This window comes from Lissotriton helveticus, chromosome 7 (assembly GCF_964261635.1).
Source record: "Lissotriton helveticus chromosome 7, aLisHel1.1, whole genome shotgun sequence".
In the NCBI taxonomy this organism is placed as follows: Eukaryota; Metazoa; Chordata; class Amphibia; order Caudata; family Salamandridae; genus Lissotriton; species Lissotriton helveticus.
Window position 1 is genome coordinate 1858101552 of NC_136068.1, and position 23842 is coordinate 1858125393.

At 46.5% G+C, this 23842-nt stretch overlaps 1 protein-coding gene across 2 annotated transcripts in view; it reads left to right on the forward strand.

The window, feature by feature from the left end:
• LOC144767792 (uncharacterized) overlaps window positions 1–23842 on the forward strand; it is an 834271-nt gene that overhangs the window by 616819 nt on the left and 193610 nt on the right. For both annotated transcript variants that reach the window (XM_078651172.1, XM_078651173.1), the window contains exon 6: window positions 124–227. In XM_078651172.1, coding sequence (XP_078507298.1) covers window positions 124–227 — 104 coding nt within the window. The remainder of the gene's footprint in view (window positions 1–123; window positions 228–23842) is intronic.

Sequence of the window (23842 nt, forward strand, 5' to 3'; positions counted from 1 at the left end):
TGTAGCATATTTAGAAAGCATCTTCCAGTTGAATTATGTTCCTAAAACATTGATGCCTTTTTTTTGCTGAGTACTCGTTTCCACCTGTACTTTAATGATAGTTTATCTTTTTCCCAATTGCAGGACATGGTTAAGACTCTATCAAGTGCAAGAAGCTACTGGATTGGACTACGTTTTAGGGGAGGGCGATGGAAGTGGATTGACGGCAAGGATGGAAATTCAGTATTGTAAGTAGTGCACCCTTTTCAGCCATTTCATAGCTCCTCCCTTATGCCGTTATTAAGTATATTGGTGCCTTTGAGCATGTGGGAGGGATGCTTAAAAAGAGTTGTTGCCTTGGGAGGGGAGGCCCAGGTTTGTGAGCCCCTAGACCCTGCGACACAACTTCAGAATAGTTACTAAAAATTCTAAGTACTTTTATTTTACAGTTTACTTTAATGTGGTAATCTCAGTTAGGATTTTTTAGTGCTTCTGCCTCATTCACATAAAGCAGGAATTAATAAACTAAGGCAATCCCTGAACACTTACATTAGCTATTCAACTGTAAGTTCTGAATGAGAACACACTCATGTGATGTTTCAGATCAACTATATATTTACTCCCGGGTAGTGGTCTTAAATGATAAGCACAAATGGCATAAACCTGCCCACATTAATCTATTATAATCTATAAACATCAGGATCATTAAACATCATCAAAATCATTAAACTTGTGCAATGAACCACTGTCTCCCGCCGTATTTTTCTTAAGGAAAATATTGCTGTAAATAATTCAGTATCCAGTGGCAGCTTGTGGATTTTAAAAGAGGTGGCAGAAATCTTAGATTCGAGGGGGACTTGCATATAAACTCAATATATGGATTACATATGTGCATATTCACATAGATTCATACACATTGAATCTATAAGAAACAGTAAAAAAAAATACTAGTATCCATGCAGAGAAACGCCTATGTTCATTTAAATATACCAAACCCTGTGTACACTTATTAGTTATCCAGGCTCACCTGCGTGCACCGAGAACATTGTACAAACTATGACTCTCTAGACCTGCCTCCATTGCACATGACGGATAGCAATGCAATGTGATTTAGATTAAGTAGGGGTGGGCGAGCCAACAAATTAACAGAGAGAACTGAGCCAAGAGCCTGGCTTGATTCTTAGAGCCCGTGCTTATGCCGAGCTCTGAAAGGGTTTCCATGTAAAACATACAACCTCACTTAAAATATGATGAAGACTCTTTAAAAGTCTTAAAACTGTATGTTTGAGGCATAAGAGCTGTAGATCATATGCTATACATAGATCGCCATCTAGTATTGGGTCCAGATGTTTGCACTTCGTTTTTCTTTGAAGAAGTCTTTCCAGTCAGGTGGCTCCTCCTTTCGGTGATAGTGCGCATTGTTAGGTTGTTTTTTTACGCCATCAGGTTTGGATTTTAGTCGATGCTCTCCGGCTTGACACCATTCCTTCGGTGCGCAAGACATTGTTCCTCAACGGTATTGTTTTCGATTGCGTATTCTATTCTTTGCGTGTCGTGTTTACAAACAAAAAACCCTCTTTCGATCGGAGAGCTCGTGGTAGACCATTGGGCCTACCCACGTCGGTTCGACTCGCAGTTGATGGAACAAACTCCATTTAAATTCTGCCCTCGGTGCCACGCAAAATACCTGCGCACCGTCCCACACAAAGTGTGTAACCTGTGCCTTTCCCCTAAACACAGTGAACAGGACTGCCACACATGCAAAGCTTTCTACACCAAGAAGACTTTTCGCGACCATCGGGCTTGACGTTGCAGCATGCAGAGCCAGCACACAGGCTCCATTCCGGACCTCTTTGGAACTGAACTGGAGGAAGAAGCCAGCGATGCTATCGGAGCCTAGTAGGAACAGGAACCAATCTCCGAGTACGGCTCCAACCCAGATGAAGACATCTCACATGGACAGCGTACTGTAAGTACAGCTCCTCCCCTGCCCTGAAATCCACCTCAACTGCAAAAGAAAGCTCGGGCCATCCCACGCCCTTGGGCTCCGGTCGGCACCGATACCATGCTTCTGATAGAACCTGATAGATATCAAGATATTGATACACGTCCTTCTCAATCTTTTCAGACTTCCTCGCAGAAATCGGACAGAAGAGGACGGTCAGAACACAGGGAAGAGCACGTCAAGTCCAAAGACAAAGAACCTGCTCATCAAAGTAAAAAACTACAATTTCCAAAAAAGAAGGTAGCCAGCATTAAAATAGTCAAACATGCTGAGGATCCTGAGGACACAACTGAAAAACGGAGAGTGGGCTCAGACAATGCTAGACAGCGCAGCAGAAGTGAGCATAGCTCGCAAGATCCTGATGAATCATCTGGAGACAGTGGACACGAATGAATACATTCAGGTGGAAACTGCAGATACCAGAGTTAGCAAACCTCATAAAATATACGAAATAACATTACGTATAGAGGTAGATAAGATTAGGAAAATAAGGGGTCTATTTTGGGATAACCTCTTATTCAGGGAGAGCAAAGTTGTGATGTTTTATGGTTGTCAGAAACTAAATCCCTTCTTGTCCATCCAGGGAGGTTAAACTCCTCCTCGCTTATTCGAGAAAGTTTCTAGTGAACTCTGAGCTAGCTGGCAAAAACTTACGTCTAATATAGTCAGTAGAGACCTAGTTAACCTCAGTCCTACGTCTACACTGCTGAATATATTATTCCAATGCGCAGAGCCTATTGGGACTATAGGAACTACACTACATGGCGCCCAACGTTTGGTAAGGCGATAAATCTAACGCAAGACGTTAGAGTAACTCAGTCGTGCTTTTTCACATAGACCCTTTCTCCCATAAATACTCCAAAGACGTCTGGAGTGGGTCAAAGGTTAAAATCCGCCGGAGCTTAGTAGAAAGAGATTTCTATGTATAGTTTTTGGTTTATTCAACGTTGAAGGATACAGCGTTCCAAAATATTGTGCACCTAATCTTTGTTTCCTTGAAAACCTGATCTGCAACAAAAAACCTTCTTGTCAGTAAAATGTCAGACAATGAAGAAGAAAGGGAGGCAGCTAGAATAGCAGCCCAACTCCTAGCGGAAGACACAAGTCTCCTACAGCAAGACCCGGGTGCAATACTCATCCCGGTCAGCATAAGAAAAACTATAACTCTTAAACTAATAGAAAATGGACTAACATCGATAGGTGGTACAGTCATATTCGTAATTGAGGCACATGAATATTGGCAGACAGAGGTATTCTATTCATGGATAAACTTTCCAGCAGCAAACGCTGTCACACATGAATTCCACTATTACAAAATAGCCGGATGAGTACACCCCTTTCGAGGAGGTGGAAATCCCATTAAAATACCAAGAGCACCTGCTCTGGTTTAAAGGCGCCCTAAAACATAATAATCACATCACCAGGCTCGGTCCACTAGGTAGACCAGGAGCAACGTGGCCGGTTCTAGCCAGCTACACACCACATCCGGACATTACTAAAATGTCAAGCGAAGAACTCTTAGTTAAAATAAAAGAATTAACACAGGCATATAGAGACCTAATTCAAGTGGCAACTGAGGATATAACTTTTCTTCAGAAATTGAAAGAAACAGATATAGCAGAACAACCATTTGAACTTGCCAGAATCATAGAAAAATCCTATGAAGAGCTAGGAAGAGATAGTTTGGGTGGGAAACCAGTAAAACCCCAACTAACTGAAAATCCTGAGAAAATATTTATAAAAAATAATTTAAACACTCCAAAAAAGAGCTGGGATGGAAATAAACAATCCACTCCCAAAGAAAAAAGATTCCAGTCCAGAGGAAGGTCTCTTCGGCGGAGAGAAAAATCTCCGGACCAAGGACACAAGTCTCCCCAGAGGGAGGCCTCTGAGAAAAGATACAACCTTAGAAATAAGGATAATTTGAAAAAACCTGATAGATATCAAGATATTGATACACGTCCTTCTCGATCTTTTCAGACTTCCTCGCAGAAATCGGAAAGAAGAGGACGGTCAGAACACAGGGAAGAGCACGTCAAGTCCAAAGACAAAGAACCTGCTCATCAAAGTAAACAAGCATTGGAAATGCAATAGGTCTCGCAATAACGCGAGTCTGAACTATTAGCATTGTAAATGATAATGCCCTTTATTTTTGCGTTCTGGTTTTTGGAACATAAATAAAAGGCTTTGTCATATACAAGACCTATAGCTTAAATTTGCGTTAAAACGAGACCTATTGCATTGCAATGGTGGTGGTGCTGCTGAGTTTTCTCTGAATCTGCACTCTGAATCTGCACCCACAATCTGCACCCACAATCTGCACCCACAATCTGCACCCACAATCTGCACCCACAATGTGTGAGTGGCGTTGCGTGTGTGAGTGGCGTTGCGTGGGTGAGTGGCGTTGCGTGGGTGAGTGGCGTTGCGTGGGTGAGTGGCGTTGCGTGGGTGAGTGGCGTTGCGTGGGTGAGTGGCGTTGCGTGTCTGAGTGGCGTTGCGTGTCTGAGTGGCGTTGCGTGTGTGAGTGGCGTTGCGTGTCTGAGTGGCGTTGCGTGTCTGAGTGGCGTTGCGTGTCTGAGTGGCGTTGCATGTCTGAGTGGCGTTGCGTGTCTGAGTGGCTTTGCGTGTCTGAGTGGCGTTGCGTGTCTGAGTGGCGTTGCGTGTCTGAGTGGCATTGCGTGTCTTGAGTGGCGTTGCGTGTCTGAGTGGCGTTGTGTGTCTGAGTGGCGTTGCGTGTCTGAGTGGCGTTGCGTGTCTGAGTGGCGTTGCGTGGGTGAGTTGTGTTGCGTGTGTGAGTGGTGTTGCTTGGGTGAGTTGTGTTGCGTGTGTGAGTGGTGTTGCTTGGGTGAGTGGCGTTGCGTGGATGAGTGGCGTTGCGTGTGTGAGTGGCGTTGCGTGTGTGAGTGGCGTTGCGTGGGTGAGTTGTGTTGCGTGTGTGAGTGGTGTTGCTTGGGTGAGTGGCGTTGCGTGGATGAGTGGGGTTGCGTGGATGAGTGGGGTTGCGTGGATGAGTTGCGTTGCGTGTGTGAGTGGTGTTGCTTGGGTGAGTGGCGTTGCGTGGGTGAGTGTGGTGTTGTGTGGATGATAGTGGGCTTGCGTGGGTGTGAGTTGCGTTGCGTGTCTGTAAGTGTTGCTGTGTGGGTGAAAGTGGCACAGAGCCTTTGATGTGGCCTGGCGCAGGAGAAATGCTGCTGCTGCTAATTAAATACAAGAGTGGCCGGGAAGCGGCCGGGAAACACAAGTACGGCCGGCCACATAATTAGGGGAGGAGAAGCCGCACAGCACACGCTGGGAGAAGCCCTTTGATGTGCTGTGCGGCCGCGATGCGCGCTCTGTGCTGGGGGAGGGCCATTACCCTGAACTCGCGGCAAGATCAAACGAAGGGTGGGAGGGACATTGAGGAACAGATGGCCATGAAAGTGTATGGGCCAAACGCGCGTGCCTGTACGTGCACTCGAAGAAAACGCCACGAAAAAAAGCGGTGGTTTGACAATCAGTTCGAGCACTTGAATTCTCGCCATTTCCCATTCCTTCGGAATGGTAAAGGACGAGACCTAAAAACTACAATTTCCAAAAAAGAAGGTAGCCAGCATTAAAATAGTCAAACATGCTGAGGATCCTGAGGACACAACTGAAAAACGGAGAGTGGGCTCAGACAATGCTAGACAGCGCAGCAGAAGTGAGCATAGCTCGCAAGATCCTGATGAATCATCTGGAGACAGTGGACACGAATGAATACATTCAGGTGGAAACTGCAGATACCAGAGTTAGCAAACCTCATAAAATATACGAAATAACATTACGTATAGAGGTAGATAAGATTAGGAAAATAAGGGGTCTATTTTGGGATAACCTCTCAAAAGGCTATGACATCCTTTTAGCTGAAAAAGACTGGCCCCCGGAGTTTGTAAGGGAGTGCCCTCATGGCGAAGAAATGATTATGCCTGCCTTCTCAAATCACATTCCAATTCATAAAAAATATAAAAACCATGTTGGATGGTCCTCCTCACAAAATCCAGTTAAAAAATCAACCAACTGCACAAAGGCAGTACCCAATTAAGCAAGAAGCTAAAAAACAGGTCAGGGAGATCTTAGATCAACTTGAATACCAGGGGGTAATTGAAACATGCACCTCACAAATGAATAACCCTTTGTTTCCTATCTCCAAGCCAGACGATTCATATCGTCTAGTTTTGGACTACAGACACCTTAACTCATGTTGCAAAACCTTTGCAGTACAAAACTCACATAGTGCAGCACTAATGAATAACATCGTGCGCAAAAAGTACAAAAGAACATTAGACATCTCTAATGGATTCTTTTGTCAAAATATAGCACCTGAAAGCAGGTATTTGACCGCTTTCTCAATAATGGGCTCGCAGAAAAATTCTGTCGACTCCCACAGGGGTTCAAGAACAGCCCAGGATTATTCTCAGCAAGAGTAACAGAGTTACTACAAATGTATGATGATGAGGCATTATCTTATGTCGATGACATCTATCTAACAGATGACGACTTGGATACTCACTTGAAAAGAGTGAACACCATAATACTTGGGTTCGCAGCAGAGGGTTACAAATTCAACTGTAAAAAGTCACGAATTGCCCATCTAACTGTCCTGTTCTTAGGATATGAATTATCAAGTGAAGGCAAAAGCCTGGCAGACAATTTCTTAGAGAAATGTGCTGTAATCCAAGCACCAAGAACGCTGAAAAACTTACAATCAATTCTAGGCTTCCTGAATTTCGGAAGAACTTACATTCTAAATTATGCAGAGAGGGTTAAACCTCTCTATAAACTAATAAGAAATTTTGAGATCATTGCAAACAGACATGTTAGCTAAAACAAAGTTGCAAACACGCGATAACACACGCAACCTTGTGATCCGGGTCATCCCAGGAAGATGCGGATTCACATACCTAACCTCTAATGAGGGAGAAACTGTACCAATAGCATACAAATCACATTTGTACACAAAAGCTGAAATGAAATTTAGCTCGACGGAAAAAATTCTAACTGCGGTTCAGACTGCGGTAGCAAAAGAAAGAGCCCTAGCACAAGGTAAACGAATAATCATTGTTACACCAGTACCAGCTCTAGAAGCGGTAACAAAGGCAAGCATTCCAAATGCAAAAGCGCTACATCCTAGAAGGATCCAATGGGTTAATTCTCTTGCTGCAACAGACGTGGTCTACGAATTTGATCCTAATTTAAAAACACAAGAATTTCTCCAATATGAATTTGAATGTCCTCTGCCGACCAAAATCCTGCCCCTTGAACACTACGGCTGTATAATATATACAGACGGATCAGCAGAGCCCGCAGTTGGGGGTAAACAAGCTTACAGTGCTGCGTGCGCGATTGTTAAAGGTCGTTGGCACGAAGGAAAGTTTAGACCACTGGTCACTAAAACACAATCTCTAGGGGATTGTACAGCTCAGCGAGCTGAACTACTGGCTTTTAAGATGGCGCTTGAAAATACTGATCGCGAATTCCCCACACTCATAGTGTGCGATTCGTATTATTGCGTTCAGTCTTATAATGAATACTTGCAGAATTGGGTTCTAAATGGTTTCAAAGATGCGAAGGGTGGCACAATCAAGCATAAAACGCTTTGGGAACAAGTAGTTCTTTTACAAAAGGAACTACAAAAGACTCACGTGATACATACACTGAGTCATCAACGTGATGGCGTTCACGTTGCGGGGAATTCATTGGCTGATGAGGCCGCGAAGGCAGCTGTGCAAACAGCTTCCGTAGCTGCCATTACCCGGTCAAAAACAAAAATAGACAGCGACATATTACAAGCTGTCAGTGCTACAGTAAATAATGCGATAAAAACACTCCCGAAAGGCTTTCCAGTAAAGTACTCATACATAACTGATGGGAATAACGTTCCATTTGCTTGAATCCCTGGAGTGGGGGATAGGGCAATTCCAAACATGGAACATAGGTTAGGACTAATTATAGCGGCACACGAAGGGCTCGCCTCTGCACACGCTGGTGTCTCGGCCACAGTATCATTATTAAAACAGAGATACTGGTGGCCACAAATGAGAAGACAAACTAGGAACTATGTTCTAGATTGTGAAATATGCCAAAAGATGAAAGTTTCGACGGTAAAAAGACCAGCACAGACGCCCCTTCTGATCTCAGATAAACCATTAGCGTGTGTTTACCTGGACCACTGTGGTCCCTTACAAAGGGATGGCAACTATAAATACATCATGGTCGCAGTGGACTCCTGCACGAGATTCATGTGGATGTGGCCCCAGCGCTCGGCTGACGCCAGAACTGTTATAAAAGATTTGCAAGTCTTTATCGGCACATACGCAATTGGCTTTTAGCTCTCGAGCTTATAAGGAGGCCATGACCAGCATGGGCATTGCATTGCGGTATTCTTGTCCCTTCCATTGCGAGGGAAACAGGCTTGTGGAAAGAAAAAACCGAGACATAAAGCAATCTATAACGGCAAAGGTATTAGGTTCGGGTGTTGGGTGGGTCAAACATTTAATAAGTGTCCAGCGTAGTCTTAATAATCTGCCAAGAAATTCTCTAAAAGGTTTCAGTCCGTACGAACTATTGTTCGGGACTAAAATGAATATCCAGGACCTCGATAGTCAAACTTCAGTGGTAGAAAGAAAATGCTTTGATATCAAAGATCGTTTGGCTATTTTACAGGACTTAAATGAAACAAGAAAAGACCTGAGCAACATAAAGTTGAAACAACAGCCAACAGCCACTGAAGAGAAACCACCTGTCCCAGCAAGGCCTGTCTGGATTCCAAAGATTGGGGATCTGGTCAGAGAGAAAATCGCGGTGAAGAAGGAATTTGGGCCTTCTTACAGAAAAGCAGTACCTGTCTTAGCTGTCAACGGAACAAGATCAGTCGTACTACCGCCCCTTGCTGGTAAAAAGGAGAACCGAGTTGTATCCATCGACCTGGTTAAACCACAATCATGTGGCCAATAATAAGTAGTAGGCCAAGTGGACTCCCAAGAAGTAGCAGAACACCAAAGTTTGCTACAAATCAAGAGGTTCAAACTGAGAGACTAATCACATTTGATAAACCTACAGTGAATCAACAAGGACTATGCAACAAAGCCATGGAACTTATGCCTCTTGAAACCCAAATTACAACAATTCGTCAAGAAACACCTGTTTACAACGATGTAGCCACAGACTATGCTAATAAAACAAGGAAAAATCCAGAAGCAATTCCAATAATTGACAAACCTGCATCAGGCTACTTCATCAACTTCGATGACTTTTCTGAGGATCCTAGCGAACCTGAAGAACAGCCAACAATAAAAACTTTTAAAGACAAAGTTAAAGAACTCTTTCCTCAACTAAAAGAGACCTATCTGATTTCCCCATGGATTGAATTTTGGGTGGTGCTAGGTGTACTTTTCCTCCTGCTTTGGCTCATCATGGTGCTATGCTTGGGACACTTCATTGAGGGAAAATATGTTACAATTGACACAGCAAGCCAGAACATCAACCTGGTCCTAAAGCCACACAAGTCTTCACACATCGAGAAAAGAGAACTTTTTTCAGTAAACTTCACAGCCAATCCATTACCCGGTGGGATAGCATGGGACAAAACAGATTACGATATATATGGCCCGGTCGAACTCTTGAAGTATCCTCATCAATTTAAGGTTTCATTAAGTGACTTTGTAAAACGAGAACATTCTCTGATGATTGGGACTTTGAAAGTATTAATGATATGATGTCAGACTTAGTTATGTCAGCAAAATTTACAGAACATGATTATTTACAGGGTCCATCAAATCATGATCAGATGTACTGCTACAACCATTATGGTAACCATTATTTGCATAAATCTGCTCAGCCTAGAAATGTTTTAAATTATAATCAATGGGAACATTGTGCAACTCCACCAAAAGGTAGTTCAAAAACATTCTATGAGAAATTCCCATACTTCAGGGTTTAACACAAGTGACGCAGAAACATTTTATTTCAAACTGTTAAATAAGACAGGAATGAAAACCATGCTGACAAATACAAAATGAATCTATTCAGAATCATTTTATGAAAAAATTAGTACATTTGGTTTTGATTTCTGGAAAAATAACATTGAAACGAAAACAATCTGGGGTACTAAAGACTGGCAAGTCCAAGGTATAGAATCGTTATTCAGAGCCTGCATGATCCCAGAACAAATTATATTTTTGAACGACACAATTCAACAAACAACCTGTCTTGGCCTAGCCAAAATTAAAGACTTAAACAAACCGTCTATTGCAAAGCCAACACCTGACAGTAATAGCACTACAGAGGTTGAGATAGACGTAGCCCATATTTTAAACCAAAACAGAACACATCCTAATTGGAAGAAATGGTTGATCTGGCCCTCAGACACAAATAACTGTCAAAATAGATTCCTGAACAAAATACAGAGGTTCAAATTGCCCAGGCCAGAACATCCAGGGATTGTAACAACATACAGTGTAGGAAAACTCTGCCTTGAATGGCTACATACATCCACACTGGCAGAAATTAAGCAACACTTAACTTTACTTAAAGAAGGTGCTGACTTGCGTGATTTCATTATGGGACCACGCAAACAGCGTTTCATAGCGGCCTCTATATATGCAGCTTATAACGAAGCTTGGAAAGTAACTCAAATTAAAACAGCAGAGAAAATACGGGAAATTGACCGTATTAATTTGGAAAAATCACTTTCTGTTGTGGACAATGGGTTAATGACTCTGTCTTCCAGAATATATTCACTGGACTGGATTGTATCATCTGCAATCGATATAATAGAACAGGACATGCTAATGTTACAACATGGTCAGTCCCAACTGCGTTCTATTGTACAGCTTGGCTGGACGTTACAAAATCTGCGTTCAGGCTACGTGCCTTGGCGTTTAATCAACACAACGTCATTATTCTCTATCTTTAACCTTACTGATATACAAATCAGCTTGGCACAAAAGGGAGCAGAATATACAATTCTTAGCATTGAAAAACTTGAGAGATTACCATTGACAATGTCAGAACGACCTGTCATTGAATGGATAATACACGGGATAATAACTATTCCAATAACGACTTTCCAATTTCGATACTGCCAACAGTATATACAGGCAGGCCAGTATGAAAGGTTGGGTAAAGGATACATCAAGTCATCATGGAAATTACCTTACACACACACGTTATAGTGAAAAAGGACAGAATGTATTTCTTAGTGGTGATAATTGTGAAAAATCACTAAGTGGTATACTTCTGTGTCAGGGTATAAATTTGCATGGGGCCTGTGAGGGGACTTCAAATAACCTTTCATGTCACCAGCTTGGCACACCTGCAACTCGAATAGAGCCATTCTTTAGACGGCTTTCTAACGGGAGCTGTATTCTAATTGTGGACCACAGATGTTGTGGCCTGGTGCCAGGAAAAGCTTATCTCGTAAGCGTAACGTCCAGGGTCACTCGCTGTGAGCAAGTATTGTATCCCAACGACACTCCAGACAGGGAGGGTACAATTTGGCCCAGTCTGAAAATCTCTTCTATTCGAATTGATACTTTAAGCAGAATGAAGTCTGTTCTTCTACAGACGCCAGTGCTCTTGACGTCATCAACAGAAAGGTATGATCTCCAAGTTGCAAGGACATCGGCAGAGATTCATAACCTTTTATCAACAAATTGCCCCCTACACTTCGCAGAAATGCTAAACAAAATCTTAAACATTTCTGATACGAATGGTATCGCGAGTATATTTAAGACAATTTTTTCGGGACTGTTGACACCTTTCAAAGCAGTCCTGGGCATCTTTCCTAATTTTGTCCATTCATTCTTTGGCGGCCTTCCACTCCTGTTTATATTTGATTCTCCTGCTTCGTTATGGCAAGCCATGTCACAGACAAGACTCCAGCAACAATGGAAGAAACGATCCTAGCTATACGCTATCGGGACCGCATAACTAAAGTCCTTGGATTAGCCCGGCTAAGAGATCTGAATATGACCTGGTTTCTTTCATTCAGACCCATCTGGCAAAACTGTATCTTACCTGTGTTAAGATGTATGCTGTGCGGAGAAGAATGCGTGTTAGACGTCTGTCTTACACTACAATCAGAAGTACCATTGGATACAGATACTTTGCTCAGTCCAGTAAAGGCTCATGCATCGTGTTGTCCCCAGCGGTTTCCAATCCTGATGACGGCATTCGTTGAGACTTCACCACTGCGATTGAAGGGTAGTGAAGTGCAAGATGAGAGCAGCATCAACCAGGTACGACCCTCTGTGAGCACTGCTAATCCTGTCATCGATGATAGCAATCACGCTCACGACTGCACAGTTGCGGCATTTTCCAACTTGGTCGAACTTTCACCTGAAGCGGTAAACTGCTTTTTTGAAAGTCTGTCTGAAATGATGTTCTCGCCCGAACAGAAAGAATAAACTCTTAAGCAAATGAGCACTCAGCGTTCCCTGAACTCTGACTTTGGCCTTTAGCTTTGAAAAACAAAAGCTTCTGAAAATATTTGGAACTGTTTTGACTTCTTCCCTTGAAAACGAAACTATTTTTCCCCGATTCCAAAAATATTTACTTTTTTTTGCCACTCATCATCTGCTTAAAGTAGAACTATTCTTAGAGAACAGAGCTTCTATTTTTAGGAACTCTAGAGACAATATATTACCTCAGCCTCTAGCATATTTACAAGAAACTGTATTAATATGTGATGGAATGGTCTCGCACTTTTCTTTTCTGTATTAAGAGCCATTTCATGTGTAATTTTCGCAAATCATTCATGCTGATATATATGTGCATCCTTTTTAATGAATGATTACACTGCTTGAAAGCATACAGTACCTATACTCATTTTTGTGTATTTCGCATATACCATTTCAGATGCAAAATAATGTATTTTGGGGTGGATCGGTATACACATGCACCGTTAGATATGTTTACTATTGCTTAGTTTAGTAATTATGGACATGAATTCGTGGAGTGGGTGTAGTGTGTTTTATCTAGGTACCTGAAGAATTTCCTATTCTTTGCCCTTGTCCGGTTATAAATCATTAATATCCCTACAAGGGCAGAGAAACCCTTTTCATAAATTCGGTCATAGCGCATGCTGTCACATTAAGCAAGCCTATTCCTCCAGCCCCCTAGAAAGCACACCGAGTTCTTAAACAAATCCAAGCCTCCAGCAACCTGGGAAATCCCCGCTGCTATTGTTTTGATTTCGTCCGAGAACTCCTGTAAAGCACTGTAAGAACGACCAGTTCTTAGTGACATCTTTATTGACGTCTTATGTCCATCCTTACGTCAACCCCGGCACCTTTCAGGTATAAATATACCAACGCTGCCTTAAGCAAACACACGGTGGTAATCCTGGAGCAGAGCAGCTACTACTTCCGAAGAGCCCAGCTGATGCGAGAGCCCACGGACGCTGCCCCTCCCTTTTGACGCGCTGAGAAAGACGCTGTCTTTTCTCTTGCCGAGAAATCCAGCCTCCGGCGTTTCCAGCTTACCCTTGGGGGTGACTGGGATACCGAGTCCTGAGAGAGAGATACCAGCCCTCCTGCCTTCTAATACCCAGGTACTGAACTGACTAAACCCTTACAGAGAATTCTTGAGTCAGATTCTTGGCAAAACAAACTTAACTTAAACTGCTACTTACTTACTCCTTCCCATGTATTAGGCTTAGGTCAGGTACACCGGGGTAGGCGTAGTTAGAAGCACCTGTTGAGTACGATTAGTCAATGTATATATCTATTTTATCCATTTTAAAGTATCATTTGGCTAAGAAACCATATCCATGCTTTTACAGTATTATTTTATAATCCTGCTTTTACTGTATGCACTTGACTTAACTATAAGTATTGCAATTGTTCCAATTCATTTCTCTTGTATGAGGAAAGAGACTGCTCAATAAATAACACCTTTTATTGAAAACGCCCGTCTCTCTTTTTCTCTGCAATCTGGTGAAACTAAGTACGCACCTTTGACTGAGTGAAATAGCTGTCTTTTGTTTTCACACAACTCTAGAGATATACTCTTATTCAGGGAGAGCAAAGTTGTCATGTTTTATGGTTGTCAGAAACTAAATCCCTTCTTGTCCATCCAGGGAGGTAAAACTCCTCCTCGCTTATTCGAGAAAGTTTCTAGTGAACTCTGAGCTAGCTGGCAAAAACTTAAGTCTAATATAGTCAGTAGAGACCTAGTTAACCTCAGTCCTACGTCTACACTGCTGAATATATTATTCCAATGCGCAGAGCCTATTGGGACTATAGGAACTACACTACAAGAAAATACCACCACCTACAAGGGTCATAATCAACCCTTTGGAAGGAGGAAATAATGGTAAGGGAAGAGGTAGAGTTCAAACACAAGCACCTCCCCCTCCAATACAAAACAGTGACTCACCTCTCCTTCCGTCCCAACCACCTAACACCTGTCGGGGGAAGACTGTCAAATTTCTTTTCAGCTTGGCAGTCCATAACAACAGACAAATGGGTTCTACAAATTATCTGTTCTGCTTACTGCCTGGAGTGCATCAACATTCCTCCAGACATTCCCCCAAAGTCACACAAATTCTCACCGGATCACTTACACCTCCTCAAACAAGAAGTACAGTTTCTACTTTTAAAAGGAGCTATAGAGCCTGTACCACTCCAACACCAAGGGTCAGGCGTGTACTCCTTTTACTTCCTAATACCAAAAAAGGACGGGTCTCTCAGACCAATCTTAGATCTCAAAACACTCAATCTTTACATACAGTCAGACCATTTTCACATGGTAACACTTCAAAAGGTACCACCTCTTTTCCAAAAAGGTGAGTTTCTGTCCACTCTAGGCTTAAAGTACGCCTATATACATATTCCAATCCACCCTGCTCATCGCAAATTTTTCAGGTTTGTGCTAGCGGGCCAACATTACCAGTTCAAGATATTCCCATTCGGAGTCACCACTGCCCCCAGAGTCTTCACAAAATGTCTGATGGTAGTAGCTGCTCATCTCAGGAGACAAAGCCTCCATTCCATGTCTTCCCATACTTAGATGACTGGCTCATCAAAGCCAGCAAATATCAACAGTGTCTCAAATACACTTCCGTAACCATTAAGTTACTACATCGACTAGGGTTCACAGTCAATGTGCCGAAGTCACACCTTCAGCCAGACAATATTCAGAACTACCTTGGAGACACTTTAAATACTCAAAAGGTTCTGGCGTTTCCCAACGCAGCCAGAATTCGCAACATTCAGGCTTGGTTCTTCAGTTTCAACCCAATCAATCTCTTCCAGCTTGGGCTTACATGTAACTGCTGGGGATGATGGCATCTTGCATCATAATCCCCCCGTATGCCGGGCTCCACATGTGTCTGCTTCAGGAAGGCTTAGCCAGTCAGTGCAGCCAGTCCCACGCTCTATTGTCCGATCTAGTGTTGGTAAGCGGCAGCACTCATCACTCTCTGCAGTGGTGGAACACACAATATCTGTCAAAAGGACGGCCCTTCATAGACCCGGTTACACAGACAGTACTAACAGCGGAAGTGTCTCTAACTGGCTGGGGTGCTCATCTACAGCAACACACACTACAAGGCCTGTGGAGTCACCAACAAAAGTTGCTCCACATCAACCATTTAGAGCTCATGGCCATATTTCTAGCCCTCAAAGCTTTTCAAACCCATCTAATGGGCAAAGCTGTCCTGGCTCGTACCAACATCAATCAATCAATCAGAGCATTTGTATAGCGCGCTACTCACCCGGAGGGTCTCAAGGCGCTTGGGGAAGGGGGGTCCGATACTGATCGAACAGCCAGGTCTTGAAATGCTTCCTGAAGGCGAGGTGGTCTTGGGTCAGGCGGAGGTTGTGGGGAGGGAGTTCCACGTCTTGGCAGCCAGGTAGGAGAAGGATCTTCCTCCCGTTGTGGCTCTTTGGATGCGGGGGACGGCGGCGAGGGCGTGGTTGGTCGATCGAAGCTGGCGGGTGGGAGTGTAGAAGGTCAGCCGGTCGTTGAGGTATCTTGGGCCTTGGTTGTGGAGAGCTTTGTGTGCGTGGGTGAGGAGTCGGAATGTGAATCTCTTGCTGACGGGGAGCCAGTGCAGATTTCTCAGGTGTGCGGAGATGTGGCTGTGTCGGGGGATGTCCAGGATGAGTCGTGCTGAGGCGTTTTGAATGCGCTGGAGTCTTTTCTGGAGTTTTGCAGTGGTTCCGGCGTAGAGGGAGTTGCCGTAGTCCAGTCGGCTGGTGACGAGGGCCTGGGTGACCGTCTTCCTGGTTTCGGTGGGGATCCACCGGAAGATCTTACGTAGCATGCGTAGGGTGTTGAAGCATGATGAGAAGACGGCGTTGACTTGTCTGGTCATGGAGAGGGAGGAGTCCAGGATGAAGCCCAGGTTGAGTGCGTGGTCTGTTGGTTTGGGTGCGCTGCCCAGGGCAGGGGGCCACCAGGAGTCGTCCCAGGCGGAGGGCTTTGATCCCAGGATGATGACTTCCGTCTTATCTGAGTTCAGTTTCAGACGGCTGTTCATCATCCACTCGGCTACGTCTTTCATCCCTTCGTGTAGGTTGGTTCTGGCGGTAGCGGGGTCGTTGGTGAGGGAGAGGATCAGCTGGGTGTCGTCGACGTAGGAGATGATGTTGAGGTTGTGTTGGCGTGCGATGGCCGCGAGGGGGCTCATGTAGATGTTGAACAACGTGGGGCTGAGTGATGATCCTTGTGGTACACCGCAGATGACTTCAGTAGCCTCGGATCTGAACGGGGGGAGGCGGACTCTCTGGGTTCTTCCTGTGAGGAAGGAGATGATCCACTCCAGTGCCTTCTCCTGGATTCCGATGTTGTGCAGGCGCTGTTCTAGGGTGCGGTGGCAGACCGTGTCGAACGCCGCGGAGAGGTCCAGGAGGATGAGGGCCGCTGTTTCCCCGTTGTCGAGCAGGGTTCGGATGTCGTCGGTGGCTGCGATGAGGGCGGTCTCGGTGCTGTGGTTGGCCCGGAAGCCGGACAGCGAGTGGTCGAGGGATCCATTCGTCTCGAGGAAGGCGGCCAGTTGTCTGTTGACGGTCTTCTCGATGACTTTGGCAGGAAAAGGAAGGAGCGAGATGGGGCGGTAGTTTTTGAGTTCGGTGGGGTCTGCTGATGGTTTCTTCAGTAGGGCGCTGAGTTCGGCGTGCTTCCAGCTCTCTGGGAAGGTGGCGGTGTCGAAGGAGGCGTTGATGGTGTCCCGTAGATGGGGTGCGATGACGGAGTCGGCCTTGTTGAAGACGTGGTGGGGACAGGGGTCGGTTGGTGATCCGGAGTGGATGGAGTTCATCGTGCGGATGGTGTCTTCGGTGTTGATCGGGGTCCAGGCGCGGAGGGTGGTGGTGGGGGGCGATGGTACGGTCGGACGGTGCGTCGGCTGTGTGCTGAAGCGGTTGTGTATGTCTGCGATCTTGCTGTGGAAGAACGAGGCGAGCGAGTTGTAGAGGTCTTGCGATGGGGTGATGTCGTTGTTTCCGGCGCTGGGGTTGGAGAGCTCTTTGACGAGGTTGAAGAGTTCCTTGCTGTTGTGGGCGTTGTTGTCCAGTCGTTCCTTGAATGCGGTTTTCTTGGTGGCGTGGATCAGTTGGTGGTGTTTTCGGGTAGCGAGCTTGAGGGTGGTCATGTTGTCTGTAGTAGGGTCTCTGCGCCAGGCTCTCTCGAGGACCCGGCAGTTCTTCTTGGAGCTCTTGAGTTCGTCGGTGAACCAGGAGGCTTTCTTGGTACCGGGTCTGGCAAGGGGGGTTTTCAGTGGAGCGAGGTCGTCTGCGCAGTTGCTGATCCACCTCGTGAGGTTGATGGCGGCTTGGTTGGGGTTCGCTGAGCTGGCGGGAGGGTTCTGGCTCAGGGATGTGGCAAGTTGGTCGGCTGTGATCTTGTTCCAGCTTCTGCGGGGGACCTGTTGCTGGTGGTGGTGGAGCGTGGTCCTTCTGAAGCTGGAGTGGACACAGCTGTGGTCTGTCCAGTGAAGTCCGGTGGCGTGGCTGAAGGAGATGTCCTTGCTGGAGGAGAAGACCGGGTCAAGCGTGTGGCTGGCGTAGTGGGTGGGGGTGGTCACCAGTTGCTTGAGTCCGAGGTTGGCGAGGTTGTCCAGTAGGGTGGTGGTGTTGCGGTTGTTGTTGTTCTCCAGGTGGAAGTTGAGGTCCCCGAGGAGGATGTAGTCAGCGGAGGGGAGGGCGTGCGGGCTGATGAAGTCGGCGATGTCTTCGCTGAATTGTGTGCGTGGTACCGGGGGTCTGTAGATGAGGGTGCCTCTGAGGGTTGTCTTGGGGTCGGTGTGGATCTGGAAGTGCAGGTGTTCGGTGGCGGTGAGGGTGTCGTCGGCGTTGGTCGTGGGGCGGATGGTGTTCTTGTGGACGATGGCGATGCCTCCTCCAGTCTGGTTGACGCGGTCCCTCCGGGTGATCTTGTATCCGTCCGGGATGGCGATGGCGATGTCGGGCGCTGAGGAGGCGTTCATCCAGGTTTCCATGAGGAAGGCGACGTCTGGGGCTGTGGTGTCGATGAGGTTCCAGAGTTCTATGGCGTGTCTGTGGATGGAGCGGGTGTTGAGCAGGATGCATTTCAGGTGGTTGCTGCTGGTGCTTGTCTTGGCGGGTGCAGTGCAGGTCTGGATGCAGGAGAACTTGCAGAGTTGGCAGGTAAAGGGTCCGTGGGTGCGTCCTGGGGTGGCTCGGTGGCAGCCGGGGGTTCGGCCGGTGTTGAGAGCGGTGAGGGTGGTGTGGTCGTAAGTCCGGCGGGTGGGCTGGCTTCTTCGGGGGCCAGGGGGTCTGGCGCTGGGCGTGGGCCAGGCGCGGACAGGCACAGACGGGCTTACCTTTGGCGCGCCTTCGGCTCACCATCGGCGCGCCCGCTGGTCGTACGCATGCACTCTGCCATAAATGGGGAGGGGAGGGGCGAGGGAGGAGCAGCTGGGAGGCGGGAGCGGGGTGGCGAGTGGGGAGGGGAGCGCTGCGAGGTGAGGCTGAAGGAACGGGGGTGGGGCCGCGGGGGAGCAGTGGCAGGGAGCGGGGAGCGGGGTGGATCCGCTGGAGCACAATCAAGGGCACAACAGTGAAACCAGGGGGAGGAACGGCAATAGCACGGAGAGAACAGAGAGAGCAGAAATACAATCAAGGGAAACAGAGTACAATGCAATACAAACGGTGATAGCACGGAGAGAACAGAGAGAGCAGAAGTACAATCAAGGGAAACAGAGTACAATGCAATACAAACGGCGAGAGCACGGAGAGAACAGAGAGAACAGAAATACAATCGAGGGAAATACAATCAAGGGAACAGAGTACAGTGCAATACAATAAGTACAGTGCAATACAATAACAGACCAAGCAGTGGCGGCGGCAACGGGGACTGGGCACACGCAGGTGGGCCACGTGGCGGGTGGAGCGACCGGCACTGACCAGGTCAGGTCAGGTCAACATGACAGCTATGTATTACATACACAAACAGGGGGGAACACACACCCTCCAACTGTCCCACCTAGGACGTCTGGAAGTGGGCCTTTCATCACAAAATCTATCTCCTAGCAGAACACCTCCGAGGAGTAGGCATTTAGATGGCATAGCTGCTAAGTCATCAGACACAGCAGGTTCTTTCAAACGGGCTTTTCAGACATAGACCTGTTCGACACGCATCTTAACGCAAAATGCCCTAATTTCGCATCCAGGTATCCACACCCATTGTCCAAAGGCAATGCACTATGGATGAACTGGTCAGAGATATTTGCTTACGCTTTCCTACCTCTGCCACTCATTCCAATAGCGGTTCGGAAACTCAAACAAGTGTCCCTGACACTAATCCTGGTTCCTCCCACAAGGGTACGTCAACCATGGTTCACCACCCTATTGGCTACGTCTTACACCCAATCTCCTCACACACAGCCATGGAGACATAAGACACCCAGGCCCCAGTCAACTCAATCTGGCGATCTGGCACCTGAAGTCTTAGAGTTTGGCTATCTTAATCTACCGAAGGAAAACAAGGTGCAAATATCCGGACCCAACACTAGATGGCGATCTATGCTTGGCCAGTTTTGGTCTCAAGTTAAACGTAGGACAAACTTAAGTTTAACTGAGACAAAATCCTAACTTTAGTACTCTTAAATGCCTTCTGTGAATACCGAAAGTCGTAAAGTTAGGATTTTGTCTCAGATTACTTTTGTGAATCGGGCCGTGCAGGTCCTCGCGACATGGGATACTAAACAAAACTCAGCAGGTCCTCGCGACATGGGACACTAAGCAACACACTGCAGGTCCTCGCGAAATGGGACACTAAATAAAACACTGCAGGTCCTCGCGACATCGAGCACTAAACAAAACACAGCAGGTCCTTGCAACATCGGACACTAAACAAAGCACTGCAGGTCCTCGCGACTTGGCATACTAAACAAAACACTGCAGGTCCTCGTGACATGGGACACTAAACAAAACTCAGCAGGTCCTTGCGACATGGGACACTAATCAAAGCACTGCATGTCCTCGCGACATTGGACAATAAACAAAACTCAGCAGGTCCTCGCGACATGGGGCATTAAACAAAACACTGCAGGTCCTTGCGACATGGGACACTAAACTAAACTCAGCAGGTCCGCGTGACATGGGACACTAAACAAAACACTGCAGGTCCGCGCGCAAGGGGACACTGCGTCTGGACATTGCCAAAAGTGTGTTCCCGATAATATTGGCAAAATTATGTTGCTGTTGTTGTCTTTAATGGAGTGACCTTCAATAGTATTGTTGTCTGTGGTTTGTGCCAACAGCAATGTGGAGGTCGCAAAATCGAATCGCCCAACTAACTTGGGACCAAGAGTTCACGAGGAGTGATATAATCGATGGTATCAACCAAATCTGAATGCAGGCACTTCTATGGTTTTCGAACAACTTTATAGTATTGCTGTGCCCTTCCCCTGACCCAGCCCACCAATCTCATAAAAGTCCTGACCAACAGCAGCAGTTGCTGGGAGGTGAGCGAAGAGAACGAGATCAGTGACACACCCACACTTAGCTTAATGCCACTGTTTTATTCTCACCCAGGACCATTTAAAGAACGCCCAAAAGGGAAACTCGATTTTGAAAATGCTATTACTATATACGATTCTGATAAAAATCCCAAAAACAAAAGGCCACCTGTTCACCTGAAAGTTCCTTAGCTTTACTCTGGAGGTTTGGAAGTGCACAAGTGTTAAAATTTCCCTAGAACTATTGCATTTAACTGGGAACCCACCCCCCATACCATGGAAAAATCAAAATGGGTGGGCGAGCGATATGAACTGGTCGGATCCTTGAGAGCAGAGCTTGCATGGCCAAGGGATAGGCGAAGCACTGTGTATTCAGTGGTTACTGTTTATTGAACACAACAAGTGGCATAGTGGTGTACAAGAAGTGAACGCTGGTCCTGAGGAATTAGATAATGTGGGGGTAGCTACCTTGCAGTGAAGTCTAGGAAAATGCTATGAGTACTCTAAGAATCTGAAACTGAAGTAATAGCTAGGAAAACGCAGTGCATCCAGACATTGCGGCTGCACGGGTGAAGCTTGCGCTGCGGGAGCTGGCTGCTGTGGGCATCACTACTATGGGAGATTTATACGCACAGGGACAGTTTCGTACTCAAAGTGTACAGAGAGATCGATGTGGCAGCTTTCTACTCGGGTTCATATTCGCCCGGGTGCGGCTAGCAGTTAGGGATATATACCCGGACTTTCCGGCTGAGCCCAGGACAATGCGAGCGGTGCTGGCTGCAGGCGCAACAAAGGGCATAATTACTAGACTATATAAGGCCTCTCAGAGGGAGAATGAGCCTGGGGATCACCCTTCATTTCTAAAATGAAATACGATACTGGGAACTGCATTCACGATCGAGCAGTGGCAAGCCTGCTGCGCTCTAACCGGGCACCTCAAATCAAACTGCAATCTCCGTATGATTCACTTTGAGTTTCTGCACTAATTGTACTATACCCCTTTGCACTTGTGTAAGCTTGGGTTGCGTGAAAGTGCTGCATGTGTCCGGTGCGGGCGGGCGGACGCTGACTTTCTACATTTGGCTTGGGCATGTGCTGACGTGTATGCGTTCTGGACTAAGGTGGTGAAGGTGTTAACGGATCCTCCTCCTAGGCAGTGTTGGGAGCCTTAAGCCCTGCAACCGGTGCTTGGTCGCAGTCTCAACTTTGCTGGCTAAAAGAGCGGAGGGGTTGAATTGGGGTGCTAACTCTGTTCCCACTGTCAAGAAATGGATGCATGATCTACTCTATTGTAGGAATCAGTTGAAAGCTTATGCTGAGAAAATACCTGATGCTTCCCGACCTAAAGATTGTTGGGCCCCATTGACTGTTTATCTGCTAACCCACCCTGATCAGTGATGCCATGTTTATTGACAGGTTGCTCTGTGCTTCGCGCTTTACGGAACCAGGACTGCTACTGCCACTGTCTTATTTATTCATGCTTATTGTGTGCCACTATACTCTCTTTATACTGCACATGTCCTTGTATTGATGGATGCTATCTCATTGCCATGCCGGGGTGGGAGTGGGGTGGGACTGGAGGGGTGTTGGAGATGGTTACATTGCTTACTGTGTATTGTATTTTGTTTATTCAAAATCTAATACAAAAACATTTTTTAAAAGAAAATAGCTAGGAAAAAGTGCTGTCAGTGATGCGGGGTGCATATTTGCATGCCAGCCCCCCATGTGTAGTAGGCCCCGCTCCCGGGTCCCATAGACATTCAATTTGTACTCAGCATTATAGTTTTGGAGTGAGACCATGAGTGGACTTCTCCCCTTTATGTAAAGCTTCTGGCCCAAGCATGGCCAGAGGCTTTAAATAAAGGGGTGCATACACATCCTACTCAGTAAGCAGGACCACTCACTAACCAGCTACATCCCTCCCCAACTTGTTTTTAAAAGCAAGAGTTAATTTTATTTGACATGCAAAGTCTTTCAGCCACTGGCTGGGCTGTGCATTAGGTCGCAGGTTCTACTGACGGGGGTAAATCACAGACGGGAGAACTAGCTTGCGTGTCATCTTGCTGATTCTCTGCAGGACCTGAAACGCACCGGTCCACAGATCACCCACTGAGTCGTCTTCTCCTTACTCAGACCAGCCAGTGTTCTCCCCTCACCAAATCCTTGGAATGATAGAGAGGAAGAGATGGACAGACAAGCCTCCATAGGCTGCCATTATGTGTCTGGAAAAGGGATACCGTGCCTTTAAGGAACTCTCTAGAGACCCTCGGTATCCCAGCATGCACAGCCCCTTCCTTTTACTTTCAATTCTTTTTTCCAGCTCCTGCTAGCAGGACCCTGGAGTATTGAGCTCTCCCTTTTTGGGGTTTTTGTTAACTTTTTGGCACTTTTAGTGTTAGAGTGTGTTCACTCGACGTATTTTTGCCTCTTCTTCACTTTTCTGGTGATTTTGGCCACTCTTTTATCAAATATGCCTGCCTTATTTGAGAAATGTCCAGAGTGTGCCAGGAAGAAGGCAAGATCTGATCCACACGGGATCTGTATCCTGTGTCTCCCTTCTTCTCATGTTCCTGGGACTTGTGAGATCTGCCTGCAGTTTTCCAGTAGGACCCTGAAGGACAGAGAGAAGATCAGCCTCCAAGTACTGGAGCAAAGAAGACAGCAAGGTCAAGGTGGGTCTGGGCAGGAAGGGGCTTCTTCCTCTGCCCATGCTGAGGCCTCTGGGGAGCTGCCCAGTAAGAAGGCCAGCAAACGCCACCAGTCTCCGTCGACGTCTATAGCCTCGACGTCGGCGTCGAGAGGAATGACCACGATCTGCTCCCCGTCTCCCCAGGGCTCTGGGTCGAAGCGACGTCGATGTCGAGGGGATTGACATCGAGACCTCCGACGAGGTCGACTTCGAGAACTGCTTC